The sequence below is a fragment of the Manis pentadactyla genome, chromosome 9 (genome assembly GCF_030020395.1).
Source record: "Manis pentadactyla isolate mManPen7 chromosome 9, mManPen7.hap1, whole genome shotgun sequence".
Taxonomy (NCBI): Eukaryota; Metazoa; Chordata; class Mammalia; order Pholidota; family Manidae; genus Manis; species Manis pentadactyla.
In genome coordinates, this window is record NC_080027.1 from 27,683,496 (window position 1) to 27,705,854 (window position 22,359).

Sequence of the window (22,359 nt, forward strand, 5' to 3'; positions counted from 1 at the left end):
CCCACATGGTGCACAGGGTACCTGAGAGAGGTATAGAGAAAGTGATAGGGAGCAGAATTGATTTAGTATCTGTAAAATTGGTGGTCTTCATGGAGGAAGTGCTCGTGGAGTCTTTACAGATGGATCAGATTAGTGTTAATAGGGCCAGGGAGGAAAAGAAAATAGAAGGGATTAGCCTAGTTAGAGGGGATAGTTCTTTGATTCATTCAACAAATGCTTATCGGGGACCCACTATTAGCCAGCAACTATTCTAGACACTGAATAGTGAACAAAACAGAAAAAATTCCTCTCTTCACAGAGTTAACACTTTTGTGGGTAGATGAGGCAGACAATAAACAAGACAAATATGTATTATTTTAGATGGTAGTAAGTGAAAAATAATGTCAGAAAAGGAGATAGGGAGGCAGGGGGTGAAAATGAGATTTAGACATAATATCCAGAGATGTCCTTACAGAGAGGATGATACTTGAGTAAAAACCTGAATGGGGGAGGGAACAATCTCTGCAGATCTCTGAAGCAAAGCATTCCAGGTAGAAGGAACAGCAAGTTCAAGGGCCCAGAGGCAGGAGCAGGCCTGGAATGTTTGAGGATCAGGAGGGAGTTCAGTGTGGCTAGAGAGGAATAATCTAAATGAAGAGTATTAGGAGATGGAATCAGAGGAAAAGGGACAGAGAGCCATAAGCCGGCTCCTCTGTGTCTTTGAAGGTCACTGCAAGGACTTTGGTGTTTACTTTCAGTAATGAAAGAGCCACTGGGAAGTTTGATCAGTGTCTCATGTTCTGACATATTTTATAGGAATTTTTCTGACAACTGCACTGACAGTCATCTGAAATGCGGGGAAGATGGGCAAAGGTAGAAAGAAGAAGATTAGTTAAAAGAATATTGCCATATTCAGACAGGATATAATGTATCTTAAACATGGTAGAAGTAAATTGGTGTGAAGGAGTTTAATTCTGGATATATTTTGAAAATAGATCAAACAAGAGTTGAGAAGAGATGAAGGAAAGAGAGAGGAGTGAAAATTCTACAGTATTAGACAGAGCTTCCAGAAGAATGGAATTTCCAGCAGTATGAGGGGAAAATGTGCAAGTATTAATGGCATCTGTATAGAAAAGGAAATTGTAAGATTTAGTTGGAAAGTAACCTGTATAGAAAAGGAAATTGTAAGATTTGGTTGGAAAAGTAGTCTTATCCTAAGGTGGAAACAGAATTCCTCATCTTAGACTTACGCCTCTCTGTTCAGGCAAAATGTAATGCATCAGCATTTGGGCCAGCAGTCAAGGAGAGGTTAATATACCTCTACAGACTGAGAAATCATGAAGAACCATGCTATCTTTGGAGAATTCCTGTTTATTGCGCTTAAAGAAAACCTTTCCCCGGATATCAAGCTCTGTTTTACCTCCGTGGTTCCTTCCACCCTATTACCATGCTCTCCCTAATCTCAGTCCTCTCCAGGCTGCAGTCGCCAGGCCTGGTAGCAGATGCTGTCTCCTAAACACACCTGTCCATAACCATGGCCTCTACCCTAGGTGACACCATTTTCAGCTATAACTGGTCGGACTGTTCCACTGCCCCTTTTAAAAGAAGTTTTATTGAAGTGTAGTCAATATAACAATACAATATTTTTAGGTATACAATATAGTGATTCAACATTTATGTACACTAGGTAATGCTCACCACGATGAGTGTAGTCACCATCTGTCACCATCCATTGTTCTGACAATCTGATTGACTACATTCTCTATGAATTGCCCCTTAATGGGACTTCCTGACTCTCCTCCTACAGCCCTTTAAATCTTCCTCCCCACTGTAACCAGACTGGTCTTTCTAAAGTAGAAATCTTATCATGTCCCTTCTTATTTAAATGTTACAAAGGATTCCAGTGCTCTTATGATAAAGTACATCAATCTCAATGTGGCTTACACAGTCCTGCCTTCCTCTACTACTTTGGTTTTTCCCATTCTCCCCACTCCCACTCCATGTCCTGAATAGTCCAACCTTCTTAAGGTTTTCCAAAATCAGAAAAACTCTGTCTCATCTGTGATTCTGCAAACATGCTTTCCTCCACTCTTCATCCAGCTGATACTTGGCCATAATGCTCAGCTCCGGTGAGCTTCTGGTGCTCCTCCACATTCAGTCCTGCCTCTGCACTTACCAAACGACACTATAGTTGCTGGGCTAGATGCTCAGTTGCCCTCTAGACTCTAAATAAATAAGAGCAAGAATCATGTCTATCTTGGCCAACATTATGTTCCCCACTCCCAGCAAGCTCTGAGCAGTCAGAAGTAAAAGGCCCTCACTCCCAATTTGCTGAGTCAATAACACCTACAAAATGTTAGTCATTTTATTGAAACTTTACCAAAAGCCCTCCAGTGGAAAGGATCTCTCCCTCTTTGGACCTTTATAGATTTTAATTACACATGCATTGCAGATTTATCACCTTCTATTTCTAATTGTAATTATATAATTTATCTCTATTACTGAATAAGTTCCTTCTTAAGTGCAGAATCCCTGTCTGATTCACCTTTGTGTTTTCTCTACGTCATCAACCACACAGCTTTATGTCTATTCAGACTCCAATAAATGCTTATTTAACTAATGAATTAATGGACCTTAAATGTTACATTCCAGAATTTCCAAATAGGCCTGTTTATGGAGAGTGTATGCCTAGGTTGGAAGTGGTGGGTGATAAATCCAAACAGGTAAACTGAGGCAAGATGGTGGAGGACCTAGTTTGCTCAGCTAAGAAGACTAAATAGTTTGGAAGTGATACTTGTAGAGAATTTCTAAACCAAGGAAGTATATTATCACAGCTGAGTGTGTTCACTTAGTCTGTTCTTCAAATAAATTTGGTGCTCAGAAACACAGTTCTATCACACATCCATCCCCAGAATTCAGTTATAGAGGAAGTACTGTTGGGGGTTCAGGTCTGTCTTCAAGGTCTTGGGGTAAAAACCTGGCAATAGAAGACAATTATTAGGCTAACTGTGTTGGCACCTGTACCTTGTATTTCCTCTGGTTCTAACTCTGATAAATTGCTCCAATGTATTCTCTAATTATTCAGAATCCATGGATATAGCTATGGTAGAATAAAATTTTGATGTTAATCCCTGATTTGTTTCCCAACAGGTTCTCTGACTCTGAGAACACATCACGTTCAAGATTCCAAAATGGGATTCGTGATCAATGCTATCTATTCCATGGCCTATGGGCTCCACAACATGCAGATGTCCCTCTGCCCAGGCTATGCGGGCCTCTGTGATGCAATGAAGCCAATTGATGGACGGAAACTTTTGGACTCCCTGATGAAAACCAATTTTACTGGGGTTTCTGGAGATATGATCCTATTTGATGAGAATGGAGACTCTCCAGGAAGGTAGAGTTACACTTCTCCTCTACAGAATAGAACCTAAACAAGCCATCTCTACATCCCGAGGTGCCTGTTTCTCTCTTTTGTGGTTATGTAGGCTTCCTGGTAATGTTTGGCGAGCTCTGACATCACAAAGTGAGTAAAGACAGAGAGGGGAAGCCCATTTCCTGTGGCCAGGGAAAAGTATGGATGCTGATGTCCAAAACACTCTTGGAATCATCACCACTTGTCAGAGACCTAACCATAGAGGCAGGAGCCTCACATTATCACAGATACCCAACAGCCAGCTCTGGTTTCTCTGCACTTCTTTGCACCTTAGTCCCTGTGCTCTGATCTCTTCTTGGGTCATAGAACTATTCTGAAACAGGAACAATTCCACTTCTGGTAACCCAGAAATGTTATATTGTTGGCTGTACCTCTAGTAAGTTATAATGCATATTTTATTTTATTATCTTTCAACTGGAGAAATTTCTCCTTCCTTGAGGAATAAATTGCCCTTTTCTCTTATTTATAGAGAGGAGCCTAAGAAATATGAACTTATTCATAATTACAGGTCAGCCTCCAGGGAAGTCATTAGGTACCTAGAACTCACCAGAATTCACATCTGTCTCATAGTCTAAATTCTTAAGTGATTTTACCCATGAGACTTTTCATCCACAAGGGATAGTCACTGAAATGACATCCTGAGCTGGGTCTTCACTCTGCCCTCGATCAGAACGATCAGGCTCCTTTGGTCTCCCACGGCAAAATCCCAAGTGTTCTTCCAGCAACAGCTTATGCTGGACACGTGTGCTTGGAGAGGGTGTCTTTATTCTCTCTGTTTGCAGCTGACCCTGCCAGAAGAAGGTGTCCTGAGTCCCTCCCTGACTCACACCCCATGTGCCCACACATTGTACCGGCCACCTTGGTCTGGCTTGTTTCTGTTTTCCTGAGGTGAGCTGGACCTTGTCCCTGACACAGCCGCCACCACCTCACAAGCTGAACTTCTCTGTGACAGCTAGTTCCAAGATATCCGGCCAAGAGGAAAGCTGGGTGTTTTCTCTGTTCGAGAGACTTGAAGAATATTGCTCCAAGCAGGCTGTTTGCCAAGAGATACTGACTTTTCATATATGGTTTTCTCCTTTCTGGCTATTCAGTGTATCTAAGGGAGAACATACAAGCATTTTCTCAGAGACAAAGAAAACTTCAGACTTACCAGTGGGCTCAGTCTGTAGACTCAGGTCAAGGCCTAGAGTCTGACACAGGCACATGGATTTACTTGGGGGCTTGTTCATACACTTTGATGACTGCAGAGCTCTACCAGTTCAGACCAGGTCACATACCCAAGCCAGGTCCACAAACCAGATAGTGAGGAAATGTCTCAGATGGCTCACCTACTCCAAAGGGAAACCTTGATGGATCAGACATAACATCACTAACTCATTCATAATCCTTCAAAAGTTGTATAGAGGTATTTAAGACATGGTTCTTAACCTTTTCTGAACTGTGGATCTCTTTAACTCAGAAAAAATTTATAGATAATTCTCTCAAGGACAATATACAGAATATTTTGCAAATAATTTCTGGGCATTCACAATTGTTTAGAGACTTTCCATGTATTAATAAGTTTGGGTATTACACTAGCCTAGTAATAAGTAGTCAGAACTGGCCTCTGAGGGTATGAGCCAGACTCAGGAAAAGGTTTGCAACATTTTCTTTTTCCAATTATTCTAGTTACATTTACAAAATGATTATAACTAATATTTATTGAGTGTATGTTCTGAGTCACTTACTAAGTCCTGTGCATTTTAATCCAAAGAGATAAGCAGTATCTTCCTTCTCTTTTCTAGCTGAAGACTCACAAACTAAGGTTTAGAAAGGTTAAATGACTTAACCAAAGACACAGTCTTATATATGATAGAGTTAAAATTCTAATTCAATCTCTTCGGCTTCAACTCAACCTTATACAACAGCCTGCCCATTAATCAAACAGGATCAAAATCAAAAAGCTACTATTTTGTGAGAAATTTATTTGTAGGCATTAGAGGAAAGGTTATGGCTCTGCTTGATCAAAGACATTCCAAACTGGACAATGAACCAGAGCAGCCTAGGGAGACGAAGGATTCCTCTAAAATGCCAGAATCACAAGAGGAAGATCCTGAACAGTGGGAGGTGGGAGAAGGGGCCACTTACTCTGGCACACATACTTGTCAATTATTGGAGACTAAATTTTAGTCATTGTTTTTAAGCCTCATGTCTAATTAAATGACTACCAGTCAACAATTTTTAATGAAACCTCTTGGTGCCGGGTATATTACAGAATTCAGAATTACTGAATTTACAAAAGGTTATACAGTCATATTATGCTCCCAGCATGGTGTGGAACTGCATTCCTTAATGCATTAATATTTCGATAGCAAAGCATGTGAATATTCACAGAGAATGTGATAAATAGACTAAATAGCCTCATGACATTGCAGGCCAAGTTCTATCACCGGATAAGTTCAGACTGGGTCATGTTTTGCTGCCAAGTAAGTTATAAAAACAATTTATGGTTTTCAGAGCTCTAAGGATTTCAGAGTTGTAGATGAGAAATATGGACCTTTACTATCTACCTCCAATGGTATAGATCACAGGTTGGTGAACTATGGTCTACAGGCCAGATAGAGTCTACTGTTTTTGTAAATATGGTTTTATTGAATCACAGCCACATTCATTTATTTAGATACTGTCCATGGCTGCTTTCACACCACACTAGCAGTGTAGAATAGTTTCAACAAAGACCATCTCACAAAGGCTAAAGTATTTGCTGTCTGCCCCTTTATAGCAAACGTTTTATGACCCTTGGTATAGAGAGTCCACGAGAACTAGGATTTAAGAGGCCTTGCTGTTGCATGGGACTGACCATAACTGGGCAGAGAAAACATGGATTGTCAATGTTTTAATCAATTAATCAATGTCAATGTCAACATAGCAGAAAGGAAGAGGGTATAGAATTATACAGTGGAAGTTCTTACTTTTTATATTAAGTGGCACAACATTAACTTTAAGTAAAATAAGATAAATGAAGAATGCATATTTAATCATTTGAGCAACTAAAATTTTAGTACAAGAGGTATAGCCAAAAAGCCAATAAAGGAATACTAAAAAAAAAAAAAAGAAAGATTAATCCAAAAGAAGACCAGAAAAGAGAAACAGATGTGATGAAAACACATGTGACCAATAGAAAATAAGCAGAACACTAGAAATTTGTGGATACTGAGCTGGCTTGTACATGGATTCTTAATATGTGGCTCTGTCCATGGAAGGACCAAAGAAGTGATCTGTTTCATCTTCTTAACTTCCCTCGGGGAGAAAACAATCTCAAAACCAGGAGGCGGTATGCTCAAGGTTACAGGGTCAATAAAAACAGAATAAGCAAACTGTGTGCAGCTCTCAGGCAAAATCATCAAATAAGAAAAACTTAGCTTAGTTTTTTGTTTTTGTTTTTGTTTTTTTCACTTTCCTTACATTGCATTTGAAATGGTTCTACCTATATACTGGGTAAGGGTTTCATTATTAGTTACCGTTAAAGGTTCTGGTCAAACCAACTCTGTGGTCTCCCTTTAATCTGTGATGACCTAATCCCAAAGGCACAGATCATTATAGTGGCTTTGTTGTGTGGACTAGTGCTTGGAGTGTCTATTATGTCAAACAAAAGACAATTTATCACATATTTAAGGATTGAACTTAAAAAAGAAAGCAACTTAGTACCAGAAGTATAGACTGAGCAGCCCTTAGGAGCCATGTGAATCTAATATTCTACACAACCCCTCCTCTAAATGATATTTTGGTTACCCTGACAGCAACCTTGCTTCTGCCCTTTGGGTAAAGAGAATATCACTGCCTTCTGAGAAAGACTGTTCTAATTTTCAGAGTTATAACTACTTAGAAAGTTCTTTATTTCTGTTCAACTGAAACCTGCCTGTCTCTAGTTTCTATACAAAGAGTACTTTACTGGGATTTTTTTTTCTTTTTGGTAAGAATACATTTTATCTGTTTTATTTTATTTTTGAACATCCTATAAAACTCCTTGTAAAATTTTCAGTAAATTTCAACTCTAAATGTTGGTCATTTAGGAAGAGAGATAGTTAAGGAAGAGACAGACTAAAGACAGGCAGAGGGAAAAGGGAAAGAAGAAGACAGATTACACATCCCCACACACATTGATGAAGAAGAATGGTCAGGAGCAGAGACATAGGAAGCAAGAAGTGCACTGAGGCAGGGCAGGAGGGTGAGAAGATGAGAGCAAATGAGAAAGAGAGAGACACAATTAAATGATGATAACAATTGCAGGATTGAACTTAATTTGTGTTTTAATTTTTACCTAAAATTTAAGAGTACTTTTAAATGCTCATTTCTCTCACTTTCGATGGAGAATATAATTGAATATAAAATCTGTATTTTATCTCTGAAAATGAAAAGAATTCATATCATTTGACAAGAGAAGGGGGAAACTTCTCTTAGGGAGGATTATTTTCAGCTACTTCTTTTCCTAATGTACTGCTACCAAAGATTTTTACAGTAATGTTCTATTTTCAGAGCTACGACCCTTAGTGATACTATCTCTGTGTTTGTCTTGTAGGTGAGAAATACTTAACAGAAGTCTAAAGGCTGATTCCAAAAGGAGGACACATTATCTCTAACATAGTTAGAACAGGTTGATTGGTTTGAATGAAAATTAAGGTTTAACTTTCCTTGAAATCACTTCCCAGTAATATATGACATTTTCTATTCTATAGATTTTTCATGTTCATTTTTCAAAAACTGCATCCCCTCACTTTTTACCATTTCTCCTATATAAAAAAAGATTTCTGCACTATATAAGCAATGGAAATTGATCTCTTCATTCTACGGAGCAGATCTGGAGCAGTCTAGTGGAGGATAAACAGCAGACTTGGAGTCTAAAGGCTGAGTTTAGGTCTTGGCTCTGCCATTTGCTTTCTCTGCATCTGGTATCACTCATTAACCTCCTGGAGCTTCAGTTCCATAATCTGTAAAATTAACAGATTGGACTACACTTTGTCAGAGTTACGAATTGGTAAAAATGGATTGATGGCTCATTTTAGGGTATGCAGTGAAACCGTATCTCTTCAAATCAGTAGCGGTAAAGAAAGAAGCATCCTGACACTAATTTTTCTTTCCCTCTCCCAGCCTGAAACATCCCAGGGTTATTGGTTCACAGAGAGTCACCCTTTGAAGTCTTAGAAGCCCAAGTAGCAGCCAATGACATAATAGATGAGTTCTTTTTACCTCCGTGCTCTGGGTTCTAATATTTTAACTCATTGCATGCTTAGATAGTTGGTTAGAATACATTTTATTTGTTTTATTTTGTTTTTGACCACTTTTTGAAACTCGTTTTTTCAGAGTGGAAAGGTGTAGAACTCAGTTTTGTATCCTATAGGTTGGTGCTTTTGGTTTAGAAGTGGAATTTAGACAGTTACTCAGAACTGTTATTGACAGCAAATAAAACACTGACGGATAATCCTTTAGCCACTGAATAGCTAGAAAAACTTAAGAATGAGATAACACTCTTAAAAAGACACTTTAGTAAAAAATGTGATTGGGAGTAAAAACAGAATGGTATCATTTTTACAATAAAGGTCCAGACAGATTGATGTCACATTTGTTCTTAGCATTTCTGTACTGCTTATTGGTCTGAGTATGGTAATTTGGTCACTTGAACCTAAAAGCTAGAGTTTTCCATCCATGTCAATTTGCAGGTAGCTAAATATGCTAGGCATGGAAGGTTGAAAGAGGTATTTATAGTAGCCCATCTACCAACCCTGTACGTCCTGGGAAGTAAAAGCATAGGGTATATGTTAAGACATGTCTACCTAGACATACCTTAGGCACGTCTACAGGAACTGACACAATGGTGATATTGCTAATCCAGTGCCCTCAGACTGGAAAACTACTTCAGAACTGCTTCTCTGAAAATGGTCTTATATATAAGAAAAATCTTATAAATAAGCACACTCTTTACATCTCTATCCCCATACTTAAAATAAGTATAATAGCTACTAAAGGATGAGAACTCACAAGGTGCTAGTATCTTCCAGCATTTTTACATTGTACAAGGTGCTTTATTTTCAGATTTATTTAAATATCACTCCTGAAAGTATCTTTATACAGTAAGTTTGGCCATTTATAAAAGGTAAAATCAGGCCCTATCCAATTTATCTCCCCATTCCCTATAGCTGAAGGCAAGACTAAGGTTCACCAAATTTCTCACTTGCTTAGCAAAGGAAAATTTTATCATTTTATTTGAGTGGAGATGAAAACCTTTCTATCTTTTCTAGAAACCTAACAGTAGCACTTGCTTAAACTTCTTGAAGTTATTTCAAAACTGTCTTTCATTTTGCTGAGGTCAAGTCACCTTCTCACATGGGATTATTTTCTATTTCAGGTATAGGCTTGAATGTAAAAAAAAAAAAAAAAAATCTCTGAAGAGAAAGTGAAACAGACAGGTTTTTTATTGTTTAAAGGGTACTGTCATGGAAAAATCCAGTACTAATGACAATAGATGACAACAGATACATTGTTGGGGAACAGAAACCTATTGCCTTTTCATACTTGAGTGTTTATATTCTTCACTGGATAATTATTATACTCTTATTCCTAAGGTATGAAATAATGAATTTTAAGGAAATGGGAAAAGACTATTTTGATTACATCAATGTTGGAAGCTGGGACAATGGAGAACTAAAAATGAATGATGATGAAGTGTGGTCCAAGAAAAACATCATCATCAGATCTGTGTGCAGTGAGCCGTGTGAGAAGGGCCAGATAAAGGTAAAACGGAGTCTGTGCTTCTTCATTTGTCGCTGTGAATTCAAAAGTGTTCATTATCACTGCTATTTTAAAAAAAATTTAGACATTGGTTTTAGCTTTTGCGTCATTAAGTTTCTAATATCAAGAATTGTGTTTTACTTTTTTCTCAATGTCTTATACTATCTAGTACAACTCAAAACAGTCTTAGTAGTAGGACTGACTGAACCAATTGATGTGTCGTGTTTGCCCACAGCCTTTCTACTCATATAGGCCTTTAAAAACATGCTTCCTGGGAATAAGTAGTTCACAGTCGGAAATCACATTAATTTCTAATTAACTTAACAAATATTTATCAAACTCCTACTAATGTAAGTGGAAAGGTGTAGAACTCAGTTTTGTATCCTATAGGTTGGTGCTTTTGGTTTAGAAGCGGAATTTAGACAGTTACTCAGAACTGTTATTGACAGCAAATAAAACACTGACGGATAATCCTTTAGCTACTGAATAGCTAGAAAAACTTAAGAATGAGATAACACTCTTAAAAAGACACTTTAGTAAAAAATGTGATTGGGAGTAAAAACAGAATGGTATCATTTTTACAATAAAGGTCCAGACAGATTGATGTCACATTTGTTCTTAGCATTTCTGTACTGCTTATTGGTCTGAGTATGGTAATTTGGTCACTTGAACCTAAAAGCTAGAGTTTTCCATCCATGTCAATTTGCAGATAGCTAAATATCCTGGGCATGGAAGGTTGAAAGAGGTATTTATAGTAGCCCATCTGCCATTATTATATCAATGGGGCAAAAATAAGACACATTTACTTTCAGAAGATTTATAGTCTAGATGAGGAAAAATATCATGGGCACAGATAATATCATGTAAGATGAGACAACTTCATTAAGAAAGGAAAAAAGGGAGGGGTCTTTCGAAGTTCATACAAAAGAAAGTGAGAGATTTCTTCTGAATAAAATGTCAGACACTGAGCCATAAAGAATGGACATGATTTCAGAGAGAGGTGTGGGGAAATGATCACTTATGCAGAGGAAATAGAAATAGGAAAGGTACAGAAGTGGCCATTTGAAGACTGTTCTGGAATAACAGTGAATAATCTAGGATGCATTGCTTTAATGATTATTATAAAAAGAGAAAGTTGAAGTGATAGATTGAAGCCATATTTGTGGAGAGTTTTGAATGCTAAATAGGTTGAATTTAATTTTTATGAACCATGAGTCTGAGAATAATTTCAACCAATATGCTGACATAAGCTGCGCTATTGTATGAGAAGATTCATGAGTTATAAAACATGAATAAAGAAAGAAGAGACAAATTAGAAGGACACTGGGAAGTGGTGACAAGGGCCCTGAATTATGGAAGAAACACTGAGTGTGGAAAGGGGACAGGAAGATATTTGAGAGGAACATTATCAACAAAGACTCAATCAGCCCTGGCTACCAACTAGATGTACAGTTAGAGAAAAGAAAGAAGTCCAAGAGAGACAACTGTACATCTTGTAACTAGAAAGTGCCATTGTCAGGAATAGAAGAATGGGAAAGGTTTTAGAGAAAAGGCAAAGGGTTAATTTTGGGAGCTTATTGGTTCTGAGATATTTAACCAGTGATGAAAAATATTGGTCTACACCAGTGAAAATATAAGGCTGAAGATACAGATTTAGGAAGTAATTGACATGGAGAATATAGCCAGTGATCCTGTAACATCTTTCTTTGTTGACAGATAGTAACTGTACTAGTTGGGGTGAGGATTTAATAATGTGGGTAACTGCTGAACCACTGTGCTGTGTACTTGAAACTAATATAAGATTGTATATCAACCATTCTTCAATAAAACAAACAGAAAAAAAATTTTTTTAAGTAATTGAATAGAGATAAAGTTAGAATTGTTAGAGCAGGTAAGATCCATCAGTGAACTTGAAACTATAAAGAGAAAATAAAGGTGGACCAAAAATAGATAGATATTGAAGAAGACGTGCTTTTAAAGTGTAAAGGGAGAAGAAAATGTAGCCGGCGTGTGGCACCAGGGTCAGAAAGTAAGAGAGAACCCAGAGAGCACACTACCGCGTGGGACGGTGGTCAGTGGAAGGGCCAAGGAAGACAAGGACTGAGGGAAAGACGTGAGAATTAGGGTCAGCCCTTCATCTGGTGCTTTCTGGAAACAGAAGCCTGTCAGACTGAACAGAATAGAATGTTAACTGAGCAACAAGAAGCGTATGGTAAAAAGCAGGGAAAGAGCAAGCCTGGTGTTTTGGGGGTACTGGATAGCTATTTTTAGGCTAAGTAAGATCTGGTGTCACTTATAATAAAAAGCCAATGCCAGAGAGAATGAAGAAATAATAAAAATAAAAAGGAGGTTAGGTATTGGAGTACGATGCCCTAGGGGAAAAAAAAATGATACCAAAATAATTTGTTCATCAAATACCACAAAGTGGGCAGCACATACACTTACAGGACTTGCGTCGGTCTTTTCCATCAACCTTATCTTCGCTCTTTAGAAAACATTTTAGGTATTTGTTCATTACTAATTAAAAATGAGACTGAAATATTTCAGTATCAATTATAAGATCTTCAAAAGGTAGTTCTGAAGATTTGGTAAGCAGAAGACCAGAAGGAAGACAGACAAGATAAATGAATATAAATATAAATTTTTTATATGTGCTATCTGGCCCCATAGCTTATGGAGTATCTGAAACTTTCTGTACATAGTATTACGGTATATTGCCAAGATTAGTGAACTACAGTCCATGGGCCAAATCCAACTTATGGTCCTTTTTCTGAACAAAAAGTTTTATTGAAGTACAGCCTTGCTCATTGTTAATATAGTGTCTATGGCTGCTTTCATGCTGTGATAAATGGAGTTGAAGGGCTCTGTTAAGACAGAGACTGTATGGCCCAAAAAGCTGAAACTATTTACTATCTGGTCCTTTGCAGAGGAAGTTTGCTGACCCCAGTGTACAGAGACAGTCTGCGCCTTGACAAGTCAGCTAGCAATTAACACTCGATGTAGAAATTCTTTCTAGTCACACTCGGAGTATCAATTGTTCATGATATCCAGAGAGGTTAGCTTGTGTATGTTACCACATGGATGTTTGTTCTGACCCTTCACAGTTTGAACCTGTGACTTTAGGTACTTATCTACCACATTCCATTGGGAATAATTTACACAATGGGAGAATTTGACTCCCTATTATCATGTTTTTAATACTAGTTAATACAGTCTTTTTTAATCCCAAATTCTATTTCCTAACTCTATGTCATTTTCAATCTATTAAATATACAATTGACAACATTTTCTTAATATGGTTTAAAGTTGTCACTGAGCAACTTCATTAACAATATCAACATCTCATGGCATTGTTCAGATTTGTTAACTTAGTTCATGAAAGGACACTTAGTTTAATGAAAGTTCACCTATGTTACATACTGTTATTCATAAAGAAAGCACCCTTACTACCAGGGTGTTAAAATGAATGGGAATCACTATGAAACATAACTGTCACCACCTCTTGTATTCAAAATGAATGTGAAGAAGAACATATATAACAAGTAAAAAAAAATAAAACAAATCAGTTCTGAATAAGCAGAAGGAGACATATTATGTTGTCACTATTGGTGCAAAAGAAGATTGAAATTTGAGGATTAATCTTGGAAAGGGGCATGATCTTATTTTAGTTAAGAAAAACTTAAATTTACACATCCTAGTGAATTGAACCACAGGAAGTCAGCATATTTCTAGGAAGAAAAATGCTCCTGCTTTTGTTTGTCAGGCCCTGCTAAGAAAGAGAATCCTCTAGTATTTGAAATGTGCCTGCTTGTATTACAAAATGTAGTAATTGTCCAATGATAGTTTTACCAAGTGTGGTTGAAATTACCCTGAAAATGAAATTCATTTCCCTATATGGCTATTTATATGCATATTACTAATAAAAGTTGAACATTCTTAGGGTGTTCTACAGTTTACAAATCACTGTGGTATTTTATTTTAATCTCCAGGAAATCCTATCAAGTAGATATTATTTAAAAACCACTGGTCTCAGTTTGAAGAAACAGGATAAGCTGGGGAACTTCCCAAGGCTGAGAAACTCTTTATGGGCCATAAGACTAGAATCCCAGGGCCTCTCCATTCCCTGGTCAGTACTCTTCCTCCCCATCTTTCAAAATATCCTTATGTAAACTATCTATTTTTATATTAGACCAAGAAGGCTCAATATTTATGAACAGGAGCCTTGAAGTCCAACAGGCATTGTTTGATCCCTCATTTAACCTCCTGTGTGTTGTGTGAACTTACAATGTCTTAGTTTTCTCCCCTACAAAAATGAATAAAATAAAACCGTCCTACCTTATACAGAGCTGTTCTAAGACTTTTAATGAGGTAACAGCATATGGCAGGCACTAAACAGTCAGTAAATAGTCAATATTATTATGAAGAATACTTTTGATAGATTACACCAGTGTAATTAGCAATTCTGTCTCACTGGTTATTTTAGGGAAAGGACATTTCAGGCCCTATTGACATCATTCTACACTTGTGTTGTTACAATGTCAAGAGCCAGCACAAGGGACAAAAGAATTTAAGAAAGAGGTGCCAGCTTACAATTGTATTTGGCTATAGACATCTAGATGTTATCATCAAAGGTCATTAACAGAGTCAGCATCTAAGACAAGGAATATAAAGTGTAATCATTGCTGTGTCTGGTTATTACTGGTTATTAATCACTGTTTCAATTATTTATAGAATGTTTAATGAATGCTGTCTCTATTCCACAGAGGCTATTCATGCTCTAGTGGGGAAAAAAAATAAAAGACATCCATTTCTAAAGAATAACATCTGGGACTCTTTCAACTGTTAAATCATTTCAATTATTTTCCATCGCCTTAAAAAAAATCAGACAAATGAAAAGATATACAATAGCCTCAATGACCTCATCCACCTTCATAACACGCAAATCAAAGCTACTAGAGTAGGAAGGAATGGGCTGAATTATTGAACCAGATTTTTAACAGGAACAGAGACCAAGAGATGAAATCCAAAAAAAAACTTCATTTTCTGCCTCTTAATTCAATACAAATCCCTAATTATTTTGATCAATATGGATAGATTTTTGAACTTGGCAGATATACAATGCCTTTTGCTAACAATTATTCAACTGATGGAGGGAAACCAAGGTAAATCCAGAGAGCAAAAGCTCTAAATTTGATGAGGAGAGAGGCACACACTCTGGGAAAAATTCAGTTATATACAAACTTATATAAATGAATGTGTATTTATATATGAGCACAAACACAGACACTTAATTAAATACAGATAATTAAAGCTAAGGATCCAAAGGCTTGCATCTAATTTAATTCTCTATCCTGTCCCCAACCAATTTTATGATGTTGGACTGGTCTCTTGAACTCAGCTTCAGTTTCTTTGATTATAAAATGCGAATATTCATACTTATGCTGCCCATTGGATAATATTTAAAATGGCTCATGTGAAAGATAATTTCTGCTTTGCAAAGCAGCACATCTGAATAAAGGATCATTGGATTTTTATGTCTGAAAAAAAAAAATGACTGAAATTTTAAATATTTGCCTTAGGTGATCCGGAAGGGAGAGGTCAGCTGTTGTTGGACCTGCACACCTTGTAAGGAGAATGAGTATGTCTTTGATGAGTACACCTGCAAGGCGTGTCAGCTGGGGTCATGGCCCACTGATGATCTTACAGGTACGTGTATCACAATGTCAACATAGGCACATCCTCAAAAGCCACCTGAAAAAGGACACAGACATGGGGGGAGGGAATCACATCTCCAAATATTCCTGATCTTGGTGGTCTTGTTTATGTGACAAAGAATTCCCTTAGGAACAGAAGCCTTCCCAATATCTGTATTAATCTCAAAAATCTTTACATCTCAGGAAGAGATTGACCAATATTCCCGCCTTTACCCCCAAACTAGTTCAGAGTCCCTATGTTTTCTACTGGGCATTTTCAGCCCATCTTCAGAATATTCCTAGAGGTTCCTAGCCAGGGCCCCCAGTTAACTATCATTTGAGGTAGAGACAGAGAGGTACTAGCCAGGAAGAGACTAAAACATGTCATGACATTTCCAAGAGCAAAATAGTAGCTCAGAATTGGGTAGAAGTTGGTCTAAAAAAATCTCTGTTTTTCATAGTGTTTTTTCTTTTATCTAAACCAGGAATGAGTTTCCAAGTGAAAGCCAGCATGGAGTAAAACTAATCTCTGCTTAGTATTTTTGGGGGTGTTTTTGTGCTGTTTTGGTTTGGGTCTTCTTTTTTTCCTCCAAAAATGTTAAGGAATAGGCCATTGTGTTCTCCAGGTTATATTTTATAGCTATTTCTAGTTTTGCAGTATGAAAACAGAATAGGGTATCTTTCATCTTTCCTTCTAGTTTATTCAATAAACATTTATTAAATGCATATTACACGCCTACCACTGAAATGAAGATACAGAAATAAAGATACAACCTCAATCTTAAAGAGGTTAATGAGGGAAGCAAAAAGGTAAAAATATGATTACTGTATAATAAAAGGGCATAGGTATGTGAGGAGGGGACCTACAAGACTAAGTTTTCAAGGAAAAGAAGAAAAAAAACGATTCCAGGCAGAGTGCCCACCACATGGCATGTCAGGTCATCTAGTGGTTTCACAATGAAGATGCACTTAGCACAAAACTCCTAGAGGCTAGGAGATTATAGCGTCATCAGTGTTAGACTCCATCCCTCACAGGATGAGAGATTATCCATGGTAGTTGTATTCAATCATTCCAAAAGCCTGGTTCTAAAAATCCTGTGATCCTGGGCCTTTTGAGACCAGCTCACATTAAGGCTTTATTCTCAGTAATTGATATTTGTGCAAAAGACTTGTTTCCTTAAAAAATAAAAATCTGATTTTATAAAACACCAAAGTGCCTTCTGGTTACATGTGAGTGCTATTTTCACCATTAGACAATAAGCTTTCTAATATGCTTATACAGTTTGGTGTCCCCAGAGCCAACTCAGTGCTGAACACCAAGCCTTCAATAAATTTAGTTGAACAGATGAACTACAGCACACACACACACACACACACACACACACACACACACACAAATGTCAGAAAGAAAAAATATATATGATTTGTTCTCTGGGGAGGGGGTGAAGAGCAGTAGTAATAAAATTTTTCTTTATACTATTTCTTTACTCTTTGCTTATTTCTAATTTCAACATGGATTATCATTAAATTGACAAACTATCTTGCAGATTCAACTATCTGTATCACTAAGCACCTTGAAAGTAAATACAGAGATGTAATTTTTTGTCCGATGTTCTGTAAAACCATGCAATTAACAATGAACACAGTCTATTTTTTCATTCTTTTAACAGAAAATTATGATTACTATTTGCAGTCTAATAATAGGTGCTGGAGAAATTGAGGTTAAAAAACAGACATGGATTAGTGCACATGGTGTGTGTGGGGTCATGGGTAAGACAGTGTAGCACAGAGAAGACAAGTAGGGACTCTGTGGCATCTTACCACACTGATGGACAGTGACTGCAATGGGGTGGGGGTGGGGGGCTCAATAATAAGGGTGAATATAGTAACCAAATTGTTTTTCTTATGAAACCTTCATAAGCGTGTATATCAATGATATCTTAAAAAAATAATACAGACATGGTTCTTACATATTTTACCATCTTGCTGGGAGACAGACATTGTAAACACTTCCTCCCTCACTCTCTCATGCACACACACACACACACACACACACACACACATACACTCATGTGCCTATTGACAAATTATGTTAAGTAATATGAAATAAAACAAGAGTAAAATATTAGGGAAGACATAATTTAAATTTGTGGCCCAAAAAGAGCCCTTCAATGAACTGAAAATTAGCTGAGACCTAAATGATAAATAGAAATAGCTAGCAAAGAATGGTGAGAAGGGCATTTCTGGAGGGAAAAGCCCATGCAAAAGTCTGTGTATGGATAAGCACGTGGGGAAATGGTGCAGAAGAGATCAGAAAGGTAGAGGGGGCCAGATCATAGAGAGCTGTGTAGAACATGTTCGGAATTTGAGTTCAGGAAGTGTAATAGAAGAAAAACTGATTGGATGTATAGTTTAAAGTATACTTCTGGCTGAATCCTGGATGTAATAGCACACTACAATTTTATAGAATGTTACCACTGGGCTAATCTGGGAAAAGTGTACAAGGGGTGTGTGTAGTATTTCTTATAATGATATGTGAATCTAAAATTACCTCAAAAATTTCATTTAAAAGTAATATCCGTAAGAAAAAAATATCCTTCTGGGCATTGTGAGGCAGAACGATTTGGAGAGGGATGGAAATGAAAGCAGGGAGACAGGTTGGGTGGTTACTGCAAAATCGCCACTGCAGGCAAGAGTCCTTAGTGTCTTAGACTGAACAGTGCATTGGGAGATTTGAAATATACTTCGGAATAGAATCAACAGGATATACAGATGAATTGGCTGCAGTAGATGTTAAGTGAGGCTACCAAGTTTTCTGCCTTGAAGACTAGAGAAATAAATATACTATTTTCTTGGATGAAAATCAATAGTTTGGTTTTCGACAAGATCAGTTTTGAGGTGTCTTTGAGGTTTTTAAGTGTTAATTAACTAATTTGAAGAATTGAGGCCTTTGTTCAGTAGGACTGGAATACAAAATACAGTCTAAGTTTCCAAGAATCTTGCAATCTAGTGGGCCAAAAGCATGTAAACACTGTGTACTAAATGCTGTAGGTGAGGACTGACCGAAGTACTATGGGAAAATCGAGAGAGGCATACTTAACCCTGCAGAATTTGGTATTGTTTAATCTTGAGGCAGAATCTTGAAGCTCACTCTTTTAAAAAAGTGAAGAAGACCATATTAGAAAGAGTATGCAGCATCAGGTCTATTAGGGGAACCATCACTTTGCCAGTTGCCCCCACCAAAAACAGTGAGTCATTTCAGACTCTTCTCTATTCCTGGCCTCCCATAGCCAGTCACCTATCAAGCCTGGCTATTTAAATTGTTAAATATTATTCCCTCCTCTCCTCTCCATTTGTACAACTCTTCTCTTGACTAGGTTCTTACCATTTCACATTTGACAATTGCAGTAATTCCCCAGTTATTTTTTCCTACTCTCAAAATTTCTACCACATGCTTCTAAGTCTACTTTTCATCTTGCTACTGGATAACATATCCAAGTACAGATCTGTCCCTTTTATTTCATTGCACAACACTTAACCAGTGTTTTCCTATCTCTATAGGCTATATTCTAAGTTTTTTTATGTGGCATATAAAATCTGCTCTCTTCCCCACCCTCCTAAAATCTTTCTAGTATCCATCACACCACGTTATAATGCTCGTTTTACATTCTAGTATCCAGAGCTGCTATAATTCTCATCTACACACACTGCTACTTTATTCCCCCACATCCATGCATGTGCTGTCTTACCTGCCAGGAATGCGCTTACTCCTTTCTTTACTTGAATAGTTCCTACTAACCCTTCCTTACTCTACTCAGATGTCACCTTCTCTATGAAACTTTCTTTGATATACCTAAACCAACAAGTCCCTTGTTCTGTATTTCTAAAGCAAAATCTGCTTCCCTCTTCACATCGTTTTTCAAACTGGATTTTAATGGCCTATGTCCTATCTGCCTCCTCTACCAAATCATTAGTTTCTCAAGGACATAACTGTATCTCCATCACATTTGCATTCCCAGCACCCAGCCCCGCACCTGATATAGACACTTAGGAAGTGTGTGTCAACCTGCAGTAAAGGTGGGAAGTATAACAGATGCAGATGGAAGGAGGTATTAGGTCCATCCTATGAAGACAGCCTTTAACTAAGGAGTTTGGCCTTTATCCTACAGACAGTGTGGGGCCAGTGGAGGTTTTCAAGCAGAAGAATTGAAATGATTTTCCTCTAACTACATGCATGTGAGTGTTGGCCGGGAAGAGAGGGTGGCAGGGGGAGCAGGGGAATAAATGCCAAACCTAGAAAGGTCCCCACATTGATACTATGTGAAGTTTAACCTTTAAATGAGATCTACAGCATTTTCCAAAGAGCCTACAGCTGTTTGCAACCCTATCTCACTGACTCTGATTCAAAGTAACAGATCACTTAGAGCTGCTAGCTAGCCAGAAGACTGCCCTGCCAGCTTTAGCAGTTCTAAAACCTGCCACAGACATGCTTGGCGCTGGCTTCAGGGAATATTGTCTCTCTTCAACCTATTGGCCTTTTAGTTACCCCACAACATGACAGCTCAGGTCACTTTGGGTTGTGCCCTCATTGTCATAATAGCAGCTAACGCATAAATAACACTTTCTGTGCACCAAGAACTGTGGGAAACATCTTACAAATGTTAATTTTTTAATCCCAACAGAACTCTGTAAGACTGTTAGCATAGTTGAGATATCTGAGCCCACTTAGAATTCAGTAATTATTTTAAAAAACAACTAAGGATGGCAATCAACTGACATTAATGTCTATCCATATACTCATATATATGTATATATTCATAGAAAGATGTCTGAAATGAAGGTTACCTACTGTTCAGAAAAGATGTTTATGAGTCATAGGACTGTGGTTACTTTTTCATACACACACACATATATATAGTTATAAACATATGTGTATATAGTATTGAATTATATTATGAGAATGTATTTTCATCAGTAATGCCATGACAATAAAATTGAAGCTAGCCATATTCTTAATAATCACCAGAAACCAGGAGCTAGGAATAAGGAAGAGAGATAAAAGAATCTGGCATTAAAACCAGAAGGGAAAGAAAGAAGATTAAAAGTGGAGGATGGGGGCGGAACACAGACAATGTCCCGAATTCAGCTTACTTTCATTTAGAACAGCAAGTCTAAATTTGTCTAACAATCTTCACGTATCTGTGTTAGCAGTGAGTAGGATAAACAGGATCCCTGTCCTCAAAGAGGGTGTCATCCTAAATACTGCCCAGTAATGATAAGATGTTAGCACAGAGAAGACCAGAATGGTACAGGAGCCTGTATCAGTGCATGCTTCTTAGATGAGGTTTATGGCTGACTCTTCATGGAGCTGTGTACATGCAAGAATCAAAGTAAAGATGGAAGCTGGCCAAACTAAAAGGAAAGAGAAGAGGGTTTTTTGACACAGACTACGGGAACTGAGAATACGGGACAGGTGAATGAGGCAAGCTAGAAAAAGGCCAACTCTTGGAGGGCTTTGTAAGCCATGGTACATACTTAAAAATTTATTCTAAGGGAAATTAAATCCATGATTTATTCATTCAGTCATCCAGAAACCCATTCAACAATATATACCTAGTACTTCCTCTATCAGGTAGTGTTCTAAGGACTGAAATTATATCTCTGACCAAAACATAAAATTCTCCATCATTATGGTGTTTATATTTTAGTGAAGAGAATAGTTTTAGCAAGGCAATTATCATCCCCAGAAATTTAGTATGATAGACAGTGTAGTCACGGTGGACTATTTTATGAATGTTATTCACATAGTCACCATGTGAAAAGTGAATATTGTTTAAAACATGAACAGGATGGATACCAGTTTCAGAACAGTGGTTTCATCTGGAGAGAGAGAAAAAAGGGAGCCGGCTGGGAGTGCCAAGGAAGTTTTAATTATATCTGTAAGATATGTGTGTGTGTGTTGATCTAAAACACGTATGACAAAATACAACATTTATTAAACTTGGATTTTTAAAAATCTTAGTTCTCTACTGCACTGCATTTTTAAAAATGTATCACTTAAAATAGCTCATACCAGGTAGTAACTGCACTAGCTGGGGTGAGGATTTAATAATGTGGGTAACTGGTGAACCACTGTGTTAAATACTTGAAACCAATATAAGATTGTTTTCAATAACAACTATACTTTAATAAACAGTAAAACAGCTCATGCTATTTAAGCTATTTAAATACTGAATACTGAAGGATACAATTTAAAAATAAAGACAAAACTGGAGATTTTAGAAGGAGGATAAGAGAAAATCACAGTAAGGAAATTTTGCAAATCACAATGTGAATATATTGATGATTTGGACTATAATGATACACTGAGAATAAATAGCAGTGAAAAATCTGATTAGGAATTAAAATCAATAGGAAAAGGTCATTGTCTTCCTGAGAGAAGAATGTGACTGCAATGTGGTCCAGTTTGAGAGAGAATGGAGGGGA

At 37.4% G+C, this 22,359-nt stretch overlaps 1 protein-coding gene across 2 annotated transcripts in view; it reads left to right on the forward strand.

The window, feature by feature from the left end:
* LOC118931779 (metabotropic glutamate receptor 5) overlaps positions 1–22,359 on the forward strand; it is a 121,503-nt gene that overhangs the window by 26,319 nt on the left and 72,825 nt on the right. For both annotated transcript variants that reach the window (XM_057507148.1, XM_036924544.2), the window contains exons 2-4: positions 3,130–3,376; positions 10,015–10,183; positions 15,760–15,886. In XM_057507148.1, coding sequence (XP_057363131.1) covers positions 3,171–3,376; positions 10,015–10,183; positions 15,760–15,886 — 502 coding nt within the window. In that variant the 5' untranslated portion in view covers positions 3,130–3,170. The remainder of the gene's footprint in view (positions 1–3,129; positions 3,377–10,014; positions 10,184–15,759; positions 15,887–22,359) is intronic.